Source organism: Eriocheir sinensis, chromosome 63, assembly GCF_024679095.1.
Source record: "Eriocheir sinensis breed Jianghai 21 chromosome 63, ASM2467909v1, whole genome shotgun sequence".
In the NCBI taxonomy this organism is placed as follows: domain Eukaryota; kingdom Metazoa; phylum Arthropoda; class Malacostraca; order Decapoda; family Varunidae; genus Eriocheir; species Eriocheir sinensis.
In genome coordinates, this window is record NC_066571.1 from 10,477,516 (window position 1) to 10,502,058 (window position 24,543).

General features: G+C 47.4%; 1 protein-coding gene across 1 annotated transcript; it reads right to left on the bottom strand.

Moving 5' to 3' along the window:
* Window positions 1–7,065: 7,065 nt before the first annotated feature.
* LOC126987031 (molt-inhibiting hormone-like) lies at window positions 7,066–10,539 on the bottom strand. Its single transcript, XM_050843682.1, has 3 exons — window positions 10,300–10,539; window positions 8,745–8,935; window positions 7,066–8,094 (listed from the first exon to the last, which is right to left on the bottom strand). Exons 1-3 carry the CDS (start codon window positions 10,333–10,335, stop codon window positions 7,989–7,991), a joined length of 333 nt encoding a protein of 110 aa, XP_050699639.1. The 5' UTR covers window positions 10,336–10,539; the 3' UTR covers window positions 7,066–7,988.
* Between the last annotated feature and the right edge of the window lie 14,004 nt (window positions 10,540–24,543).

Below are 24,543 nucleotides of genomic sequence, written 5' to 3' on the forward strand. Positions count from 1 at the left end.
ACGGGTGTTTTAGACAGCGGTCACGGGTGTTTTAGACAGCGGTCACGGGTGTGTTAGACAGCGGTCACGGGTGTGTTAGACAGCGGTCACGGGTGTTTTAGACAGCGGTCACGGGTGTGTTAGACAGCGGTCACGGGTGTGTTAGACAGCGGTCACGGGTGTGTTAGACAGCGGTCACGGGTGTGTTAGACAGCGGTCACGGGTGTGTTAGACAGCGGTCACGGGTGTGTTAGACAGCGGTCACGGGTGTGTTAGACAGCGGTCACGGGTGTGTTAGACAGCGGTCACGGGTGTGTTAGACAGAGGTCACGGGTGTGTTAGACAGCGGTCACGGGTGTGTTAGACAGCGGTCACGGGTGTTTTAGACAGCGGTCACGGGTGTGTTAGACAGCGGTCACGGGTGTGTTAGACAGCGGTCACGGGTGTGTTAGACAGAGGTCACGGGTGTTTTAGACAGCGGTCACGGGTGTTTTAGACAGCGGTCACGGGTGTTTTAGACAGCGGTCACGGGTGTTTTAGACAGCGGTCACGGGTGTGTTAGACAGCGGTCACGGGTGTGTTAGACAGAGGTCACGGGTGTTTTAGACAGCGGTCACGGGTGTGTTAGACAGAGGTCACGGGTGTTTTAGACAGCGGTCACGGGTGTTTTAGACAGCGGTCACGGGTGTTTTAGACAGCGGTCACGGGTGTTTTAGACAGCGGTCACGGGTGTGTTAGACAGCGGTCACGGGTGTTTTAGACAGCGGTCACGGGTGTTTTAGACAGCGGTCACGGGTGTTTTAGACAGAGGTCACGGGTGTTTTAGACAGCGGTCACGGGTGTTTTAGACAGAGGTCACGGGTGTTTTAGACAGCGGTCACGGGTGTTTTAGACAGAGGTCACGGGTGTTTTAGACAGCGGTCACGGGTGTTTTAGACAGAGGTCACGGGTGTTTTAGACAGCGGTCACGGGTGTTTTAGACAGAGGTCACGGGTGTTTTAGACAGCGGTCACGGGTGTTTTAGACAGAGGTCACGGGTGTTTTAGACAGCGGTCACGGGTGTTTTAGACAGAGGTCACGGGTGTTTTAGACAGCGGTCACGGTTAGACAGCGGTCACGGGTGTTTTAGACAGAGGTCACGGGTGTTTTAGACAGCGGTCACGGGTGTTTTAGACAGAGGTCACGGGTGTTTTAGACAGCGGTCACGGGTGTTTTAGACAGAGGTCACGGGTGTTTTAGACAGCGGTCACGGGTGTTTTAGACAGAGGTCACGGGTGTTTTAGACAGAGGTCACGGGTGTTTTAGACAGCGGTCACGGGTGTTTTAGACAGAGGTCACGGGTGTTTTAGACAGAGGTCACGGGTGTGTTAGACAGCGGTCACGGGTGTTTTAGACAGAGGTCACGGGTGTTTTAGACAGCGGTCACGGGTGTGTTAGACAGCGGTCATGGGTTAGACAGTCGTGGCAGCGCAGGGATGGTCACGGCGGCGGCCACTCCAACACTGAAGCTCCGTTGCCTGAGGAGGTCCACGACACATTTCTTTTGTTGGTTGGTTTCCTAGATCACAAAGGAAGAATAATCCATAAACTAATAACAGTCATAAAGACGATTTCTGATTATTTCTTAAATTAATGATTTACTAGGGCGTGTCGACCGGTGATGATGCGGTGAAGAAGCATGGCCTCAACAATGAGTGAGGTGCGCCGGACACCTGAAGCGCACGATACAGGTGTGTCTGGCCAGGTGAGAGAGCGGCCGGCCGTGGGAACCGATGACTTGGCTCCGTGGCACTCGGTGACTTGGAGGCGCGTGTGAGTGTTTGTGCGTGTGTGCCTGCGTGACTTCCGCTCACTTAGTCGTCGAGAACACTCAATAATACAAAAAATTATCTTTCATGTCATGACTACACACCCTGACTGTGTGTGTGTGTGTGTGTGTGTGTGTGTGTGTGTGTGTGTGTGTGTGTGTGTGTGTGTGTGTGTGTGTGTGTGTGTGTGTGTGTGTGTGTGTGTGTGTGTGTGTGTGTGTGTGTGTGTGTGTGTTTTTCTTACCAAGATAGTAGTATTGAAGGCTCCTGAAATCTCCGATAATTGACACACACTCATCGTAGATACTGATCAATATGGAAGTGCGCATGGTTGATGCTCTTAGCTGCTGCATTGGGTTTCAGTCTGGTATTACAAGCAGGTCATGATAATAAGTCACTCTGGGTCACTAGGAAAGCAATATAAGAGATTTGTATTGAGTTGCTCCTAACTGGACTGTTTGAGGTCAGTAATATCCACACAAGCGGCATTACTCCGAGTAGCTCTGAGTCGGGAAGAATAAATTGTCAGTGTCCGGGTCTGCTTCAGCTACCCCCTCCCCCCTCTGAACGACAACGTGCCCAAAGAGTCAGGGTCTTCTGGTGTTTTATACGCGGGGACAACACATACACCAGCCCAGCCAAGTCGTTGCCGGAGTTGAGGACCATGGTCGTGGCCGTGGCACACAGCTCTCACAGCCAAGGACGGTTCATGCCGTGTGTTCGTGCATGTGTTGCTCTGTGATCGCGTGGCCCACCGTCCGGGGGACTGTCCTTAACTTTGGCCTCGATCTGAATGGGCGAGTGACTGCGCCTGTGCTCGCCGGAAAGCTTCTGTGAAGGTGTTGACAACTGGACGGATGAAGTCATTAGGAGAGTTGAGAAAGGGTTTGTGGGAATTCTGCTATTTATTGGCGAAAGATATACACTGTGATACATTTGTAGCGTTAATAGCGACATAACTGTGCATACTCATTGATCGTCCACCAGCAGCAGGCCTTGTTGCTCACACCTAAGGAATCAGTACAAGCATGAGCCTGTAAATGGCGCAAGGTCTATGTTGTGTGCGTATTCTGGGGTCAGTTATGTAAAATAGCATTCTGGCGAGGACACTTAGCTCCGAGGACTAAAGGCCATCCATGTGCATCCTTCAAACTTCTTTCGTTTATACCGTTGTTTTCCGGACGAACACGTTGACATCATAGAGCTGCAGGTGTTCACCTCCTGGACTGTTTTCCTTCACCTTGGCGATGGAAACGAATCTGCCAGTGATGCCGTCCCTGCTGGGGCAGGAGAGGCGGCGCTGGGATTCGTTGTACGGCCCCTTGTAGGTGGCGAGGAGTGTGTACGAGAAGAAGTTACCGGTGGACACCATCTCCGCGCCAACCCGAACCTGAGGGTGGAGGGAGACAGCAAGGTGACGCGCAGGCAGGCCCACGGATAAAGGGAGCTTGGTGTGTGAACGGAGCGTGGTGCATGAACGGTGCGTGGTGCATGAATGGAGCGTGGTGCATGAACGGAGCATAGTGCATGAACGGAGCGTGGTGCATGAACGGAGCGTAGTGCATGAACGGAGCGTGGTGCATGAACGGAGCGTGGTGCATGAACAGATGAACTAAAAGAACTGAGCCTAATGGGTGGCTGGAACACTCGTCGAGCAAGGCAGACCAGTGGCGTGAACACTGAATTTGGCAGGGAATTATTAAGGTAAATATGCCAAGTTAACGTGTGGAGCGGACAGCCTTTCGCAACTCCTCATATGCTGGTGCAGCGGCTCTCAAAGCGGGGAACATGTCTGGAATGTTTGTGTGGGCGGTACGATTGGTCCATGCTGTTTGGTGTAGTGGTCTCCTTCAAACTCATGGGGTCAGAGGAAAGGGGTGGGACAGTGTTAGCATGCAGTTCTGCGCCACGAGCGTGTCATCTGAAGTGTCTTTTCGACTATACATGGCTGATTGTACCAACAGCCTGGACGAACCTCACAATTATACGTTACCTCGCCCAGTCTGAACTCACCTCAACGTCATGTAGCCTGTAGGAAGTGTTATCGCGGCGGGACAGTATCTGGACGTCATGGATGTGCCGCGTTTCACCGAGGTCCAGGAGCCACCAAGGTCTAAAGTCGCCATCATCGGAATGGAACATGGTGCTTGCTTCGGTAGAATCCACGGCATAGGCGGGTTCCTTTTTCCTGAAGTACGTACATTTGCCATTACTTCACTTTGTTACTTAGTTTGTATTCCTTCTCATTAGTAAATCAATAAATTAATTTTCCTATGAAAATATGTTTCATGAACATGCTGTTTCATTTCTTTTATAACATTTCGGTGTCCACTGCTTTCAAGGCAACTGCTGAGACAGATGCAGTTTTCCTTCCCAGCATTGCCTAGTTATTGCTCCCCTTCACACTTCAATGGCTTATATACATAGACCTGGTGAGCGCCCCTCCCAGAAAAAAAGCGTGCATGATGTTAATGTCACAAATACCATTGGCTGCCCCGCACAAGCCGGTCTGCCTGCACTCTGCAATGAACTTGACCATGTCGATTTAGTCCCAAGCCCCTTGACACTACTGAGAGTTGTCTTCTGCTTCGTTGTATATTTGTTCATGTTGAGGATGATGCAAATTGTCGAGAATTAACACCCAAACAGTAGACCATCACGACCCAGTGGCCGCACGTTGAGGGGCCGTGGCCGGGAGCCCAACGTTTTCCTCTCGGTGAACTCAATTTGGCCAAAATGTAATTGTGTCTCAGGAAAAGATCTTTCAAGATACTTCCAATCAGTTAGGAGTACTGTCAAGAAGACTTCATTGAAACAAGTCAACAAAATGCTGTCAAGAATTGTCTGGCAACACTTACGTTGTATGAATTTCGCCGTCCTAAACTATCATCAATATATTATCATGCTTCAGGAATACTTGCTTGTATATGCTGCTTCCCCATGCCGACTTGCCCCTGGCCACGTCCTCCAGCGTGTTCGGCGAGGGAAAGCTGAGGAAGGTGCGGGCGGCGGAGGGCGCCAGGACACCCTGGCCGTACAGGGTGCAGGAGGCGCCTGCACACGGAGAGGTTAGTGGCAAATACACACACACACACACACACACACGAGCGCGCACGCCGATACACACACGCGAGCACACACACACACACACACACACACACACACACACACACACACACACACACACACACACACACACACACACACACACACACACACGCACGCACGCACACTTAGATCCCTGCACCCAGGCAAGGTACATAATGGGCAGCGGGCTGAAGTGGCAGGAATGATCTCTAACTTACCACTTGTAGTATATCTTTGGGCGCCCTTCTCGAGGCACAGCGCCGCACACAGGACCTCCGAGGCAGCGGCCAGCTTGTAGCTCACCGGCTTGTAGGTCAGCGACGGGCCCATGGTCGTACAAACTTTCAGCAGACTGCCGTGGATCTTCGTGAGTTCCGCTGCCGCCGTGAGGCAGACTCCTGCCCAAGCCACCGCCCACGCGGCCACGAGCCTCGCCATCTGACCAGCCTGGAAAGCAAGACACGAGTGCTGCAACGCCTGAGTGGCTGGCCGCATCTGACTCAGTTTTGGGGTTGTTATGTGTTTCATGAACATATGGACAAGCACGGAACACCGTCCCCGCTTCTCCTCGCGCTAAACACGGCGAGGGACAGTCAGCGGCGTGGCTCTGCCTATGGTGCCGCCTTGCTGGGGCCAAACTCATCATGCAGAGTGCCAGCGCCACACAGAGCCCCTGCTTGCTGTATGACTCAACATTTTTTTCCATTCCTATACTCCTGGGGTGCCGGGGGGCCAAAGTTTTGTCTTGAGGATCGTGGCCCCCCTGGGTGCCCCGTAGCTATATACGTTACTGGGAGAAGCATGAAGCCCTAGTCCCCTCTACTCAGTACTGCAGTAAGCAAGGCAATACAAGAGCACAGACAGCACTCACGGGTGTGTTAGACAGCGGTCACGGGTGTGTTGGACAGTCAGAGCAGTGCAGGGATGGACACGGCGGCGGCCACTCCAACACTGAGGCTCCGTTGCTCGAGGAGGAGAGCACACATTGTCGGCTGTTGGTTGTGTTGTTAGGCGCTTGCTAGCTCATGGTGCAAAAACAGCTCATGAATAAGTTGGTAGTTCTCTATTGAAAAATTCGTGGATGAAGGGCTTTAATAAGGGAGACATTCATAAGGTTTTGTTGGTAAGAGAACCGGGTAGGACACGAAGTAACGGGTTTAAACTGGATAAATTCAGATTCAACAGGGACATAGGCAAAAATTGGTTTACTAATAGGGTGGTGGATGAGTGGAATAGGCTTAGCAGTCATGTGGTGAGTGCCAATACAATTGTCACATTCAAAAATAGACTAGATAAATTCATGGACAGCGATATTAGGTGGGGTTAGATACACGGGAGCTTAGGGTCAAAGGAGCTGCCTCGTACAGGCCTACCGGCCTCTTGCAGACTCCTGCGTTCTTATGTTCTTATGTTCTTATGTTCTAATTTAACGTGTAGCGGCCACATTATAGTACTTGGAAAGTATAATAAGAAATTAAAACATTGGAGACCGAAATAATGTCTCACATGCTGCCCAGATCATCAATCAACCCCAACTTCAGCGACTGTGGCAAGCAAGAGTAATATATCACGGCAGCCACCATAAATAAAATTCGTCTGCGCCGCTAACGGGCTGGGGTCGTCCAAGAGATCCCTCAAAAAGCATACCGGAGCTATATGCAACGCCTAATAAAAAAAATGAAAATCAGAGATAGATTGTCGTAATAATTGTGTTCATATATGATATTCCTGCCGAGGCGTGTCGACGGGTCATTATGCGGTGAAGAAGCATGGCCTCAACAATGAGTGAGGTGCGCCGGACACCTGAAGCGCACGATACAGGTGTGTCTGGCCAGGTGAGAGAGCGGCCGGCCGTGGGAACCGATGACTTGGCTCCGTGGCACTCGGTGACTTGGAGGTGCGTGTGAGTGTTTGTGCGTGTGTGCCTGCGTGACTTCCGCTCCATTAGTCGTCGAGAACACTCAGTTATACAAAAAAAATCATCGTTTATGTCACGACTATATACACACCCTGACCTTGCGTGTGTGTGTGTGTGTGTGTGTGTGTGTGTGTGTGTGTGTGTGTGTGTGTGTGTAAAGCCATTGTGCGCAAATAACACACACACACACACACACACACACACACACACACACACACAGCATGAACAGATCAACTCGGCGTTTTTGGACGTGTATAAATTAAACCAGAGAAGTGTTGGGCTCTTTCGTTTCTCTATATTTTTTTTATCAGCCACAATTAATTCTAAGACGTGGAAGAACACAGCGGCTCAGATTTCAATAAATACTACAACCTCAATAAATTAGGACAAAACGAGAGAGGATAACACAAAGTGAAACAAAATAACAAAGGAAGTTGACATACACACACTCACACACAAAGGAATGATTCAACACTAACCAAGAATGCAAATAAACAAGAGTACGATCACACATACACATTCATAAAGAGAAAACCCTCAAACAGCTTTAGAGTTGACTAGAGTTTTGAGAATACTGTTTCAGTGAGATGTCTTTCAACTTATTTCTACTTTCAAATACCTTCTTCCTCCTCTCTTCTTCCTTTTCCACTCCTGCTCCTCCTTCTGCTCCTCCTCCTCCTCCTATATACTACAGCTAATATTACAACTACTACAGCAGCCTTCTACATTCGAATACTCGTCCATGTACACAAATAAAAATGTAATTGTCTTTTCCTATACTCTGTTACCTCCAATTCCCAATGCTAAAATAGTGTCCCTGATATGCAAGACCTTTCTGGAGGACCCAGGAAAGCACTGACAAGTGGAGCTTTGTGGGTAAACGAGGTGAACGGAAGGTGAACGGCTGAACAATAGACGAAGGCGTGAACGGAGCTAAACAGAGACAAGCGACTGAATGGAGGTGAACGGAGGCCAATCGAAGCTCCTCGCGAGAGACTGAACCAAGGCTTTAGCCGCTGGATTCTTACACCACGGACGAAGAGCAGCCAGAGAGGGAGGGACAGCTGCTGGAGAGACGCACTTCACTCTTCACTTCAAGGCGCTTCCCGGACATCGGCTTCACCCTCGGGGCATCTCCAGCAGCGGCAGATACCCCGGGGAGGGAGGGAGGGAGCGGCAGGTGGGGCACTCAGGAGTTATTGCCCGAGGATGCTGACGTAACGCGTGAGGTCGTCCTTCTGTGCGTGCCGTTCCGAGGCGTACACACACCACAGGAAGTCGATGTTCCTAAAGCAGTTCTTCCTGAAAGGTGAAGTGTGTGAGCGTTAGGCATGGGGAAACTGATGATGATGATGATGGTGGTGGTGGTAACAACGATGAAGAGGTGGAGGGGGATCACGAGGGTTTAGGTGATCGGTGAAGAGGGTGGTGGAGAGGAGGAGGAGGAGGAGGAAGAGGAGGGTCGGTTATGAACATGGAACATTGGTATAAGTGTGAAGGAGGAGGAGGAGGAAGAGGAAGAAGAGGATGAGCAGAGAGAAGAGAAGCTGGGGAAGGAGCAGGAGAAGGAGGAGTATTAGGAGGAAGATGATGATGATGAGGGTCGGTTATGAACATGGAACATTGGTATAAGTGAAGGAGGAGGAAGAAGAGGATGAGCAGAGAGAAGAGAAGCTGGGGGAGGAGCAGGAAGAGGAGGAGGAGAAAGAGTAGGAGGAGGAAGATGATGATGATGAGGATCAGTTATGAACATGGAACATTGGTATAAGTGAAGGAAGAGGAGGAGAAGGAGGAGGAAGAAGAGGATGAGCAGAGAGAAGAGAAGCTGGGGGAGGAGCAGGAAGAGGAGGAGGAGATCTTTTTTTCCTTTTTTATTCATTTTACTCTCTCTCTCTCTCTCTCTCTCTCTCTCTCTCTCTCTCTCTCTCTCTCTCTCTCTCTCTCTTGCGTACCTGCAGAGCATGCCCAGACCGTCGATGCGGAAGATGTTGGCGCAGTCTTCACAGATCCAGTCCACCTTCTTGTAGATGTCACGATTCCCGATCATGTTTGGACACTCGGCGTTGATGATTCCCGCCGCGGCCCGCTGGACACCGAAGCTACACAGGACGGCCAGCACCACCGCCGCCACCAGCCACGTCCTCTGTAAAGCACCGTGTCGTGAGCCGGCGTGATACATGCTCCTGGGCCTCACCTAACAAAGCCGTTCCCTTTACCCTCTGCGTTCACCAGCCTCTCCCATCAACAGATATGGCAGCTTCGTACATGTGCCAGGGCCTCAGCTAACTCTTTCCCTCTACCCTCTGCGTTCACCAGCCTCTCCCATCAACAGATATGGCAGCTTCGTACACGTGCCAGGGCCTCACCTAACTCTTTCCCTCTATTCTCTGTGTTCACCAGCCTCTCCCATCAACAGATATGGCAGCTTCCTACATGTGCCAGGGCCTCAGCTAACTCTTTCCCTCTACCCTCTGCGTTCACCAGCCTCTCCCATCAACAGATATGGCAGCTTCCTACATGGGCCAGGGCCTCAGCTAACTCTTTCCCTCTACCCTCTGCGTTCACCAGCCTCTCCCATCAACAGATATGGCAGCTTCGTACATGTGCCAGGGCCTCAGCTAACTCTTTCCCTCTACCCTCTGCGTTCACCAGCCTCTCCCATCAACAGATATGGCAGCTTCCTACATGTGCCAGGGCCTCACCTAACTCTTTCTCTCCTACCTTCTAAATGCACGAGTCTAGGCCATTCACAGATCTGACAGTTTCCTTCATGCTTGCCCTTCGCCCTTCTGTCCTCTCCATACATCAGCCTCAGCTTCTTTAGTGTTCCAGGGCCTCGCTTAACCCTTCTCACACCCTCTTTCTTTCACACAAGGAAGCAGCTCAAGGGTGAAGAAATAAAGAGGAAACAAATACGACCATGTTCAAGTCGTAGTCAGGAAGAAATATAGAAAGAAAGGTTATCTGCATCCACCAGGCTCTTTCAGTCACAGGTCTGGGTAACGTTTTTTTTTTTTTTTTTACAACAAAGGAGACAGCTCAAGGGCACAAAAAAACCACAATAATAAAAAAAGCCCGCTACTCGCTGCTCCCTGCTGTTCGAATAATGGTACACGATGCTTATGAATGTATTGGAAAGCGTCTTTACTCAATGCTGTAACTTTTGATCTTATCCCGGGCAATGTTTTCCCTGGAGATCGTCTTGCAGTGACCCTAGAATTTCATCCCCAGCGCCGCAATACAAATGTCTCACTACTTCTGTCTGCCAGTACTTGGGGCTCAGATGACATGCCCGGAAATCGTTGCAAAATATAGTTGAGCCAAGTTCTATAATTTACCTAAAAAATGAGCGAGATTTTCTTTGTACGCCAACGAAGAAAACAACATTGGCAAAACGAAACAAATAGCATGATACAAGATGAAAATTCACACACACACACACACACACACACACTACAGATAACACGATAACGCTGACTAACCCAACACGTGCGTCCTCAAACTAACCTGAGAGGAAAATCTGGATTGAGCGCGGGACACCATGGTGGCTTAGAGGACGGAGGCGTGGACGGAGGCGCCGAAGGAGGGAGTGAGGGCGGAGTGGGAGTGGTGAGACTGAGGGGCGGCGCTGCGGAGGGAGTAGGAGGTGGACGCAGGAGCCGGAGGAAGCGTCTCTCTGGTGCTCAGGGGCTTCAACAGGGGAACAGTTCCTGGTGATTCCAAAGGCTGAATGCCCTGACTGTCTGACGAGCCGCCCTTTTAAACCTGCCTGCCACTTACGTCACGGCGGGGGCGGGGAAGGCGGAGGGGGGGGGTTCCTATGACCGCGCGCTACCCTCTTCCTCCTCCTCCTCCTCCTCCCCGTCTCCTCTTCTTCTACCTCCTCCTCCTCGAGAAGGTTTGGAAAATGCGTCTTTAGCGACATATTATTAGCTTGGCGGTGGACAGAACTCAGCTGCAGATAACCTTTCTCTCTCTCTCTCTCTCTCTCTCTCTCTCTCTCTCTCTCTCTCTCTCTCTCTCTCTCTCTCTCTCTCTCTCTCTCTCTCTCTCTCTCTTAATATGAATTTCAGATCACTCATTATAAACTTCATGCCTAGAATTCCTACACGTTCTGCGTCTCTCCGCCTCCTCCTCTTCCGGTACATTCCTCTTCGGGTAGGCAGGGAGGTGGGTAGGTAGGCCTCCACACCTCATACCCCGTGACCGGCTCCTCCTCCCTATCTCTCGCGCTTACCACATCGCCTGTAGACTCTCAAGTACTTACAGAGGAACGCCTGAATCTCCCTCGCTTCCACGAATTCCCTCTGACGTCGCCCCCGCCTCACTTCATACGAGATTGCACTGGGAATCTAACACAGTCTTAACCTAACCTTTACCTGACCTACCCCCGCTTACAATAGCTTGAACTTATGTATATTATCTTTCCATGCCCTTCCTATGTCTAAACTAATCTTAACATGACCTCACCTAGCCTAGAATAGCTTGAACTTATGTATATTATCTTTACATGCCCTTCCTATGTCTAAACTAATCTTAACATGACCTCACCTAGCCTAGAATAGCTTCATCTTACCAATACTGCCTTTCCATGCTCGCCTAAGTGACTCGTCTAACACAACCCTATCTGACCTAACCCTTACCTGACCTCACCTAGCCTAGAATAGCTTCATCTTACCTGTATCGCCTCTCTGTGTCGTTCCTCCACGCCTTCAGTGAATCATCTACCTACAGGAAAAGATTGCAATGAGAATCTAACACAACTCTATGTAATGTAAGCGTACCTGTCCTCACCTAGCCTAATGGAACTTGGTATGACCCATGTTCGCCTTCTTCTGCCCAGTATACATGCGATGAGATGCAGGCAGGAAAACAGTGCTATAGTATTAAAGTTTAACCTATCCTAAGCTAATAGGTAAAGTTGGTTACATTGGCTACAGCTGCACGTGGCATCCTAATCTAGCCACCTTTAAATACTCGAAATAGCTAACTTACCTACGTACTCTAACCCCCTTTTAATATACTTGTAATACCTAAGCTACCTTACCCAACATGGCCTTACCATCTTTAATATACTCGTACCAACTAAACATCCTTATGTAACGTAGCCTAAAACATTTTAATATACTCGTCCTAACTAAATAACCTACCTAACATAGCCTAGCCACCTTCAGTATACTCAAATAGCTAAACAACCTTACCTAACATAGTCTATCTCCCTTTAATATACATGGGTAGCTTCATTACTGCTTACTTCTGCTGTACTCCGTCCCGTCCTACCACTGTCAAGGACCACGTGTTTGCCGCAGCCCAACATGACGAAACCCGCCGCCGCCGCCGCAGGGGTGGGTACGCGAGGCGTGTCCCGGCGTGTCGCAAGGCGGGAAGTTTTGAGTGGGATGAATGAACGCTGGTCTTGTTTGCTTATCTCAGGCGTGGGGCAGGTGAGAGAGAGAGAGAGAGAGAGAGAGAGAGAGAGAGAGAGAGAGAGAAGTGGATTCTGCTAATAGCGCGCGTAATCCATTGTCGAGGAGAAGCTTCCTCTAACTCACTCAAGACAACGAGTGTATTGCATCATATTTACGCCCTGACTCCAGCCTTGCCCCTCCTCCTCCTCTTCCTCACCTGTTCTGCTTGCTCCCCGCTCTCCTCCTTTTCCTCCTCCTCCTTCACCTGCCTGCTCGGCGCTCTCCTCCTTTTCCTGCTCCTCCTCCTCCTCCTCCTTTACCTGCTCCCCGCTCTCCTCCATTTCCTCCTCCTCCTTCTCCTCCCTTCTCTGCTATAACCTGATGATCAGTGTATAGCGTATTAGAGTAAGAGATTGGTAGTGGCAGTCAGGGTTATTTTTTTTTTATCATATTTTACTTTATTTTTCGTTTATTAGTCTCCCTAGCTCTCTGTGTGCCCTTATTTTCCCTTCTTTCTCCTTTCGTTCACTTTGCTTCCTCTGTTTCTTCCTTTTTTTCTCCTTTCTCTTCTCTTCATAATTCTGACTAAGCAACACAACTGTGATCAAGCACCGTGACATCTTCACTTATATGCACGAGCGTTTCCACGTCTACAGCGCTGGCTATTGAAGTGATTATAAGTTTTGGTGCTCCTTAAACACATTAGTTCTCCATCATCAAATCGGTGTAACAGAGGACGAGAACGAAGTAAACAATGTTTAGGAAATATGTATTGTATATAAGAATAGTGGCGATTGGTACATTCCAGTTTTCATAAGACTTCGATCTTTTAGCAGAAGTATCACCGTGTACGAGAATCTAGTACCATATTTTCCCGCGTACTCACCCCGCCAAGGCACCCGCTGAAAGCCAGTGGTGCTAATCCTTGGGTTTCTCTTCTAGGTCTTTTTTTGTTGTTGTTGTTGTTCCGACCTTGGAGTTTTGGAGTTTTTTTCCTATAATTCAAGAAATCTTGTAGTTTTTTTGTCAAACTAATAAAATCAATTGCACAGTTAGCTGTTCACTTCCCCACACTCGTGAAAGAGGCAGACTTGGATGACTTAAAATAAAGAATGGCAGGATCTGCCGCTGCACGCCAAGGCTGGTCTCCAAACTTTGAACCAATCGCCAACCTATTTTTGGCAAGAATTACTTTTTTGGATTCTTTTTAGGTGCAGTGAGTAGCGGGCTTTTTTTTTTTTTATTAATGTTTGCTGTTTGTGTGCCCTTGAACTGTCTCCTTTGCTGTAAAAAAAAAAAAAAAAGTAAGGGCTGGGCACAACACGCCTAAATTTTCCACCCATGCCATCCTCACGCGTGACACGATGGTCTTGCCACATTCACCTGCTTCAGTTGAACGGATGTTTTATAAGATCAACATCACCAAAACCAAGCATTCATAATAACTTCTAACTAACACTATGGCAAACCGAATGCTTGCAAGTCAACCTGTTGCTAGGCAGGGGAAATATTGCTACGATTGGGAGCCACCTAAATCTCTGCTTAGCGATATGAAAACTGGGAAATGTCATCAGCACTTCACAGAGACGCGCTTCAGAACAAGTGGCACTCTGCACCCTGCGCCCCCGAGACCCGGACCAAGGCAGGGGGTTGGGGGAACTCCCGCTGCAGGTGAACATATCTCAATACCAGGTAAAAAGGAGATCGTATATCTACTTTCTGCAGTAAAAACACACATTTTGGATTATTTAGGTCTATCTTGGAGTTTTTAGATGAACAACCTTTTTTATTTTTCAACTTTTTCACCGCCTTCCTCCCTTGGGGTACGTCCCCAGCGAAATACCAGTAAATAAATAAATAAATAAATAAATAAATAAAAAAAATTGAGTGGCGACCCTGCGCGGAGAGGCATTGGGCCGGTTGGTAAGCCTGATGACATGGCGGCGGGTGTTTACATTTGGTGATCTTTATTTTTCATCGTTTTCTGCCCTCCCAGCGTGATGTCAACTTCTGCAGGGACGCGAATGGCACGAGTAAGTACTGCCGCGTTACCAAATACAGTATGATGCATGTAATATACCCAGAACCAACGTTTAGACCTATTTAGTGAGTACTCCCGTGTGTCAGCTGTCAGGTGTTCAAGGGATCATTATTTTTCATTATTTTCTGCCTTCCCAGTGTGATATTAAGCAGTACAGGGACAGGAGGGGCACAAGTAAGTACTGACGCGTTACCAAGCACAGTATGAACCTTGTAATATACCCAGAATCAAGATTTAGACCTGTTTATGAGTACTCGGTGTCAGTGTCAGGTCTGTACAGTCAGGGTCATTTTTTTATCATATTTTTCTTAATTTTTCGTCTATTTGTCTCTCTAGGTCTCTACGTGCCTTTATTTATCCTTCCTTCTCCTTTCTTTCACTTTGCTTCCTCTGTTTCTTCCCTTTTTCTTCTTTCTCTTCATAACTCTAAAAAATTCTACCTTCCCAATGTGATTTTAATTAAGCTGTACAGAGACGCGAGGTACACCAATAAGTATATGCCGTGTTTTCAAGTTCAGTACATGAAAATCGCGCAATAACTCTTACGATAGACTTTTCAAACAGGCGAACTGAGGTGCCGATACGCTTTGCACTGGGCTTTTGCTGTTCATGGCGAAAGCAGACGAAGGTATTCAACAATCAACATATTATTCTCCTTTTTCTCCCTTTCCAGATTCCGCCAGTGAGTGCCAGGCCATACAGGGACGCCGGGGAGCTGGGTAAGTACTGTCATGTCATGCAGTATATTATTTTGAGTGTAGAATATCCATTTTGCTCACCTTAAACTAGACTGAAATGGCTCGTTGACGGCTGGTTGACTTAGGTGAGGCTTTTATTATGTCAAAATTTAATCAGTAAACCAGATAATTAGCCTAATCACTTGGCAGGCACATGGCGAGGGTAACTTTGTTGGATTAGGCTATTAGATTACCTTAATTAGGGAAAGTTGCCACATTATTAGGCTACTTAATATTTGCATTACATAGTTGTGTGTGATGAATCTCTTTTTATACTCATTAACTTATTCCTTGAACTGTTTGCACATATATTAATGCATATCTGTCTATTAGTGTTGATGCTAAGCTATGCCCATCGTTCTCTTTATCACATAATTTATGAATGCTCTGCTAAATATTTTACTCGAGTATAGAATCCTTTGTTCTGTTTGTTTTTGGCTACGTTTGTGTGTTTTGTGCATGTATAAACGTTTCCTTGCATGTTAATAATCCATGTAATGATTTCTTCGTGAGTACCATGCGAGGTCTGAGTTGAGGATTAAGGGTTAGGGTAATTCACAAGTCTTAGGAAAATACATGCACAGGGGGATGCGCCGGAGATCGGAAGGGAGTGTGTGAAACGTTCTTCGAAGTAGGAACGTTTGTGCGTGATGCGTCAGCTTCGTCTGGAGAGCGCGTGATGAGAAGTCAAGTGTTTAATGTGTTCAAGCATCCCACTCGCCCGAGAAGCGGTCCATTATTATTATTATTATTATTATTATCATTATCATTATTATTATTATTATTATTATCATTATCATTATTATTATTATTATTATTATTACTATTATTATTATTATTATTATATTATCATTGATACTCCAGTTGTACTTGAATCCTGCACACGAGTCAGTTTCATGTGGGTCCCCTCCCCCATTAGCTTGTGGTGGAGACAAAAACAAGTAGGCTTTTGTAGGAAAAAACAGGCTCTCTAGCCAGGCTTACGTGACCTGCCACACACACAACCTCCTCGCGCCTCACGTAGGTCTCCCTTGCCAGCGTGCGGGTTTGCAGTTTGTAGTTAAAATCAATAAATCATATTTTTCGCTTAACCCTCCCCCCCCCCCAAAAAAAAACAAAAAAAAAAACACTCATTGCTGCCTACGAGTACACGGAAGATCAATAAGATATGAGACTAATATATTTTGAAAGGTGTTAATTATGAGGGCTCTTTGACTTGTTATAGATGCACATGTCAATGGTTCCCAACTTCTGCGACACGTAAGTACCCGAGCTTCGTACTTTAAGTCCCGGCTGGTGGAGTCAGATGATAAGTGTATGTGATAGATGGGCTGTTTAGCGCATTAATGTTTTCTGGCTCTAAGCTGAAATGCAGAATTGGTGTGACAAGTTACGGTTTCAAGTAACTTATTTCTGTCTCTAAAAATAAAAATAAAAAGAATTCTTCCCGCGTGTACTGGCAAGATCAAGAAGTAGCGTGGCGTGTAGTCTTATGGATAACTATCTATATTATCCATCAACATCATGCGGGCCAAAAATCGTGTCATCGCGCAGAGATAAGATAAACTAAGAAGAGACTTTGCATATGCTATCAACACGACCATTTGTTTATTCCCATCTATTTCTACTTCTTTATCATCAACAACTCTTCCCTTTAAGTTACATCCTAAAAGCAGGAATTCAAGTGGTAATGGGACTATACTGGCAGGTCTTGGTGGACGCGGGAGTGCTAGGAAACAGTTTCGAAGGACCGGAATCAGAGTTTGTGTGTCAGTAAGTCAGCCACCGCGGCAAAATGGGTCGAGGGAGGAAAGAAAGGAGAGAAACCGAACTGGGACAGCGTGAAGGGATTCTGGGCGACCAAAAGCTACCGAGAAACAGTTGCGAAAGATCGGGATGCATGTTTTGTGGGTCAGTAAGACAGTCGGCCGAGGAAAATATGTCAAGGGAGGGATAAAGGGTTGAGTTCAGACTAGGACAATACTGGGAGGCGAATGGAGGGAGGAAGGGGAGTTGCGAAAGATTGAAAGTCATGGTCTGTGGGTCAGTAAGGCAGTCGGTCCTCGAAAATGTGTCGAGGGAGGAAAAATGCGGGAGGGAGAGGAAACCGAAGTGGGACAATGCTGGTTTGGGGGGTGTGGGGGTTGGGAGTGAAGGAGCGAGTGGGGGAGGAAGACGGCGGGGATGCGATGAACGGAAATGCATGAAAGTTGCGAAACAGTCCCTAACCAGCCATTATACACTCCGACACGATAAGTTTCACCCCCAAGCACCGGCATCCTCTCCTTGCCTCCCTCCTTTCCCTCCCTCCTGACTTCTTCACCTCAGCATTGTCTTAGAGCTCTGCGAGGGTTGGTACTCAAGTGAGATTTTTTTTTCCTTATTCATCTCGACGCAGTTCAATCTAATTTATATCGATGACGTAGTTTTTGTTTCGTTGAGTTGGTGTTGTTGTGTGTTTTCAAGTACTTGGCTGTATTGCCCCTAACACACACACACACACACACACACACTCTGGCAACTTGGATTCTGATTGGTGTGTGTGTGTGTGTGTGTGTGTGTGTGTGTGTGTGTGTGTGTGTGTGTGTGTTCTAGCCTGGCACAACACAGTAAACATGCTAAAGAAAATGTATTCCTTCCTCAGAACACAATTGTGAAAGAACACCCATCCATGTCCATGCCCATCCCCCTCGAGCGATGTTACACACACACACACACACACACACACACACACAGTTCACCCACCCACCACCATTCAATCCATGACGCAATCCCTTCTGGCAATGCATTTTAATTACCATTGTCACCATTACCACCAGTCCCAAGCCCTCTGTTTTTGCTCGTGGGCAAGGGACGGAGGGAAGGAAGGGCAGCTGGGCTAGTGCCTCAACCCCAAGTGTCTTACCCTTACCATGCCGCTCCTGACCTTCCTCATTGCCTGGGGTGATTGACCTGTTGGGCGTCACCTCTTACACTGGAGGCTGAGGGCGAGAGGGGGGCATAGGGTTCAGATAACATTTCATCGCCCTGTCTGTCTTTATATCATCAAAACATAATGCAGAGAGATGGACCTGATGCCTGTAGAGAGACCCAGAACACTCCTTAGGGCACGCCACTTGCTCTGAGCCCGACGTTGAAGGCTTAGGGCGTGAGGTGGACTTGAGGCTGAGATAACAGTTGAAAACCCTTTGGAAATCTTTATATTATCCCAGCATAGTGTACTCATTTTGATCATGACGTTGAAGGCTTAGGGTGTGAAGGGGACATACGGGTAAGGGAACTGCTCATAGTCCTGTTTATATTTATACTTTCCCAGCACAGTGTATGATAGATTAGCTTAATGTGACTGAAGGATGGGTCTGAAATGGATCTGAAATGAGTCTGAAACGCTTTACGAGGATACCTAATTGAAGTCCTGTTCTAAACGGAAGCCCTAAGGAGTTGCAGTATCCATGGGGTTGAAGCGAGAGCCTGTAAACTACTACTTCTCTATCCTCCAGCCCAGGTTAGGTTAGGTAAATGTCTTGGATAGTGTAGCGAAGTTAGGTCAGGCTAGGTTGATGACTTAGGATTCTTCAGCGAGGTTAGGCAAGGCTAGGCTCGTCTTGGGATCCTATAGCGAGGTTGGACAAGGTTAGGTTAAGTTAACTTGATGTCGGATATACTAAAGCGAGGTTGAGTTATGTTAGGTTGGTGTCTTTGGATCCTATTGCAAAGTTTGGCAAGGTTAGGTTCGTCTCAGGATCCTACAGCGAGCGTAAGTTAGGTTAGGTTGATGACATGCAACTGTAGCGAGGTCCTGCCCTGCGGCGTCGTGTGGGTGGGTGCCTTGACTCTTGAGGGAGGAAGTGGCGGTAAAGGGGAGGCTTTCGAGACGCCGGAGGGAAACAGACCAGTCCCGTGGTATGTTCCTTTCCCCTTACGCCGGCGCGACTCTTCATTAACGAGGAGTCAAGGCCGAACTTTGCTCTCTGGGTCAGGGAACTGTGACTCTGATGCTAGTAATAGTAGTAGTAGTAGTAGTAGTAGTAGTAGTAGTAGTAGTAGTCGTAGTAGTAGAAGTAATTGTTGTAGTTATTTTAAGAGGAGAATGAGGAAAAGGAGGTGAGGAGGAAAAAGAGGAGGAGGAGGAGGAGAAGGAGAAGGAGGAGGAGGAAAAAGAAGAGTACGAAGGGTGAAAAAAACGATCAAGATAAGGCGGAGGAGGAGGAGGAGGAATTATAAGAAAAAGGAGATGAAGAAAAAGGGGTAAAAACGACTAGGAGGAGAAGGAGCAGGAGCAATAGGGTAAGACATAGGGGCGGGCAGTCTTCTCAGCCTTCCAACCTACACTCTGGGTCAAGGAACTGAGTCTCGGCGCCAAGGAGGGAACATCAGCGGTAATTCCTCCTTAAAACTGTCTCGCTTGGCAGTAGCAGTAGTAATAGCAGTATACCAGTAGTACAGGAGACAAAAAAAGGAAGAGAAGAAAAAGATAATGAAGAAAAGGACGAAGAAAAAAATAAAAGAAACAAAATCTGAATGAAAAGCAGAAAAAGAAAACAAGAAAATGGCCAAAAAAAAAATGCAGAGGAGACATTAGTAAAAGTAGCAGAGATCAGGGGGAAGAGAGCGTGCAGGAACAGCCAGTACATATCCTTCCCTCCCACGCCGCCCTGATGCACCCGAGCTGATAAGAGGAAGCAGACGATAATTTTCCTGTTGAAACACACTGCAGGAAACAAGGGGAAGAAATGGAGGGGAATAAGAGCCGACGTGTGTACTGAGAAAGAGAGACGAAGCAAGAAAAAATTCCCCACGACGTCCTGAAGAAGCACATCTCACTTGTTTCCTTCATTATTGTCATCGTTGTTAACATCATCATTATTGTCATCGTTGTTAACATCATCATTATTGTCATCGTTGTTAACATCATCATTATTGTCATCGTTTCAGCCACTATTTATTCGCTGCAGAACTAAGGCCATTTTCTACGTCCGCCATCTCTCTGTCTGATGTTAGCTTATTTTTATATTCTGGCAAATGATTTAATAGTTTTTCTTTATATATCTGCTTTGCTATATGCCTTGGCTTCTATACTTTCTGGGTCGTCACTTTGTTACTTCGAGTGTCCTCCACCTCTCTGTCTGATGTTAGTGTAGTACTCCAGCTTATTTTTATATTCTGGCAAATGATTTAATAGTTTTTCTTTATATATCTGCTTTGCTATATGCCTTTGCTTCTATACTTTCTGGGTCGTCACTTTGTTACTTCGAGTGTCCTCCACCTCTTTGTTTGATGTTAATGTAATACTCCATCTTGTCATTTTATTATAGCAAAGGCTCTACTGTTTTTTCTACATCTGCTTTGCTATCTCCTTTGACTTCTATACTTTCTAGTTTGTCACTTTGTTACTTCGAGTGTCACCTATCCGGGTCCCTGACATGCGTTTTCTAATGTTAACTGATAGGGAAACTTGTCTAACTTGCTTTTTTCTTTATCGTTTATCCGGCGTTGGAAATAGATATGCACTCCTTCCTCCCTCGAAAAATAAATGCTATACCACACACACACACACACACACACACACACACACACACATCCTACGGGCATAGTTAATGTTTGGCAGATGGGTTCCTTCCTTTCCCCCGTCTTAGAAACAATGACCCGAGAGGAGGCGGAAACGAGGAATAGCGAGAGACTGGAGAGTTCGAGGAAGATGCTACGGGCGAGGAGGAGGAGGAGGAGGAGGAGGAGGAGGAGGAAGGGAAGGGGTAGCCACGTGAATTTTGGGGAAGAGTACCACCGAATAATGACCTTTGGAGAGAGCGAGAGACAGAGAGAGAGAGAGAGAGAGAGAGAGAGAGAGAGAGAGAGAGAGAGAGATTTTTACATGGATTTACATAGATATTCAGACCACACACACACACTATAGTTTGTGTGTGTATGTGTGTGTGTGTGCGTGTGTGTGTGGGTGGGTGTGGGTGGGTGGGTCTCTCTCTCTCTCTCTCTCTCTCTCTCTCTCTCTCTCTCTATGTTCTCCCTTCCTATGAGGTGTTCTCCCTTCCTATGCTATGCTCTCCCTTCCTATGAGGTGTTCTCCCTTCCTATGCTATGTTCTCCCTTCCTATGAGGTGTTCTCCCTTCCTATGCTATGTTCTCCCTTCCTATGAGGTGTTCTCCCTTCCTCCTTTACCTGTTCATCATCTTTTTCACTCATCTCCTAAATTATTCTCCACTCACCTCCCTCCCTCACATTCCCTCGCAATTACTCACCTTTTCTCTAAGTTCCCCCTTCTCTATTAATTAACCTGTACATCATCATTTACACTCTTTCTCCTCCCCTGTATATATTCTCCTCTGGCCTCTCTTTCTCTCCCCCTTTTTCTCAGCGTTCTCTCTTTCTCACCGCCCTCGTGTTTTCATGTTATTTACCTACCCGTTGAAATTACTGCGTCGTTACGTCCTAGACTATAAGGTCCCAGGCTTTAAAAAGTTATCTTAATGTTGTTATTCGTGTGAGTTTTAGAAAAGAGGGTAAAGGAAACGAGACGAGGGGAGAGGAGGAGGAGGAGGAGGAGAAGGAGGAGTGGGGTAGCTCAGGTGAACGGCCGGAGTGGTGCTGGTGGTAATGGTGATGATGGTGGATGTGAGTGTCGTGGGTGGGGTTTGATGTGGGTGTGGGCATGCGTGGGGAGGTGAGGGAGGAGGAGGAGGAGGAGGAGGAGGAGGAGGGTAATATAGAATGGAGGGGAGGGAGGTGTTGGAAGGCGGAGTGAAGGGAGGAGGTGAGGGAGGGAAAGGGTAGGGGTGGGAGGTGTGAGGGAGGGAAAGGGGAGGTGAGGAAATAAGGAGGTGTGGGAGGGAGAAAAATATGTCTCTTAGTCGCCGTTTCCATAATTAAGAGGATTGAAGAAACTCAGCCAGACGGAAGCCATGACGCGCGCCTGGCTGGCTGGCTGAGAGAGAGAGAGAGAGAGAGAGAGACACGTGTGTGTGTGTGTGTGTAATAATAATAATAATAATAATCGGTTTATTTCGGAGATGGCAGCCGTTAGGCTGAAAATGTACATATTAAGATTACAAAGTGTTACTATATAAAAATTACAATATGAAAGGGGTGTAGGGGTAGGTAATTTACAATAACGGAGGGAACGTTGTTGTGATGCTTGATGGCTGAGGAGGTAGAGGAGTGCGGTGTGGTAGAGCGATGAGGCGGGAAGGTAATCCTCTTCTGGAAGGCGAGTAGGTGTTAATCCGAGGTCATCCCCAGGTCAAAATGCTAGGACAGGTTGCAGCAGGTGGCCGGAGAGCAGGTAGAGGCGGTATCGATGGTCACTCAGAAAGGGGCTTAGAGGTGGAGTGTGTGTGTGTGTGTGTGTGTGTGTGTGTGCGTGTGTGTGTATATATATATATATATATATATATATATATATATATATATATATATATATATATATATAATGTATGTATGTATGTATATATATATATATGTATGTATGTATATGTGTATGTATATATATATATATATATATATATATATATATATATATAGAGAGAGAGAGAGAGACGGACTCATCCCTCCACCTCCCTCCACCTCTCCTCTTCTGAACAAGTCCTCTCTGATTTAACGTTTTCCCTGGAGGGCAAAACGTGAATCTCTTGAAAGAAAGAGGAAAAAAACAGTGTCTCGTTACCTTCTCTTCACTCCTGAGGTCTCCGCCGGCCGCTAATGTCCCCCACTTTGTCATTACGCCGCGCGGTCATACATCGGGGCTCGGCGGCGGCGGGTGTGCGCATGTAAACAGGCGATGAATACCTGTCCACATGCATGGCTCTTTACAACTAACAAGTGTGCTTGCGAAATGAAAGGGTCTTTTTTGGGGAGTGGACGTGTTTGCTGCAGTCTGCCATGAATAATTTTTATTTTCTCTGGTGTCCAAGAGAGTGATGATGTTGGGTAACTATAAGCTACAGCGGGTCTGGGCGTCTCGTCTCTACTAGATGTGTCGTGCTATAATGAATTGTATGTTTTATTCAATATAGAGGAGGTGAAGTGCTCTATTGCTTTGTTAAGAGCACAAGAGCATTAGCGTCTGCAGAAAGCCAGCTGGTTTTGAAGGGAAGCTCCTGTAAACCTAGCTAACAGCACCTATCCTTGTCCATTAATTTTTTAACGTTTCATTGAAAGTTTCTATCGCACAAACATTCACCACATGACTGCCACACCTGTTCCGCTCGCCACCACTCTGTTAGTAAGCAAATTCTTGCCTATGTCTCTATTAAATATGATTGTCTCTCAGAAATCTGTCGCCGCGAGCCCAACTCTGCTTCTGTATCACTAGAGATTGTCAGAAATAACCGTTAGTAATGCCCTTCATCCAGTTATATAATAATAATAATAATAATAATAATAATAATAATAATAATAATAATAATAATAACACCTCTGCCTGAAGGAAGTGAGAAGTGGAGAACATTGGCGAAAGACTTTAATCCTCCCGTGGACGAGTAATAGCTTAGGACGATGATGATGATGATGATGATGACGACGAAACTAGCCTCCTGGCGGATCGAAGAGCTCCGTGTGCCTGCCGCCTGGTAGTTAAGGTAAAGGTGGCCGGGGGGTGTCCGTCTTTTCCTCACGGCCGCGGGGCAAACAAACACAGGTTGACTGAGGCGGTTTGACTACCGTTTCGTGGGGGCCTTTTTCTCTCAAGGGTGTAGTAAGAAGAGGAAGGGGTTTAGAGAAGGTACAGGTGGGGGTGAAGTTAAGACAGTAAGGACGTTGTATGGTGTAGGTTAGTTATTTGTTCTATAATGTAGTTCTCTTGTCTGCGTCCCCCTTCTGTCTCTACGTCTCTTTAACGGGTTGTGCTCCTTATCTTCTCCTTCGCCTCCTTCTCCTCCTAGTCTCCCTTCTCTGAATCCTTATATTCACCTCCGTTTCCTCTTCCATTTTATATCTTCATTTCCAGCTTTCTTTTTCTCCCACTACTCCTTGTCGTTCTGATCCGCATATTCTCCTCCTCCTCTTCCTTCTCCTCCCTCTCCTCCTCCTCCTCCTTCTTTTCATCTGCATCTCTCTTCCTTTTCCCTCTCCTCTGCCTCCTCGGTTCCTACAACAAACAAGGTCAAGTTGCTACTGTGTTATTTTTTTTTCGCCGCTAAGCAAACAGACATTTCAAACAGACACTTCCCCGCCACTCTTAAGGGCGCAGCGCCTCTCCACCCCCTCCCTGCCACTCCCTTCCTTTCCCCGAGGCGTCAGGAGTGCCACCACGCGCTGAAGTGCCCCGCAGTGCCTCGAGGGCCATAAACCCAAGAGGGGGTGTAAGGTGTAGGCTTGGGAGGGGAAGGTGTGAAGAGGGTAAAGGGCGAAGTCACGGGCCCGCTGTGAACACGTGGATGTGGATGCTCGAGGGGAGGAAGCGGCTGTCGGCTGTCGGGTGTTGTGGGTTGGTGGTGGTGTGGGGGGTGATGTTTGGGCTCTTGTCGGAGGTGGTGAGGCGTTATAGTCCGTTTCATTCCGAAAGTAGATGTGGCACCTGCGTATTGTTAGTTCGTGATTGCGTGAAGATCAACT

Excerpts from the sequence above, each read along its gene's own strand:
- LOC126987031 (XM_050843682.1), bottom strand. The coding sequence starts at position 10,335 with ATGGTGTCCCGCGCTCAATCCAGATTTTCCTCTCAG. Across the intron at positions 8,936-10,299 it reads AATCCAGATTTTCCTCTCAG|AGGACGTGGCTGGTGGCGGC; the intron begins GTTAGTTTGAGG and ends GGTGCTTTACAG. Across the intron at positions 8,095-8,744 it reads GGTCTGGGCATGCTCTGCAG|GAAGAACTGCTTTAGGAACA; the intron begins GTACGCAAGAGA and ends TTCACCTTTCAG.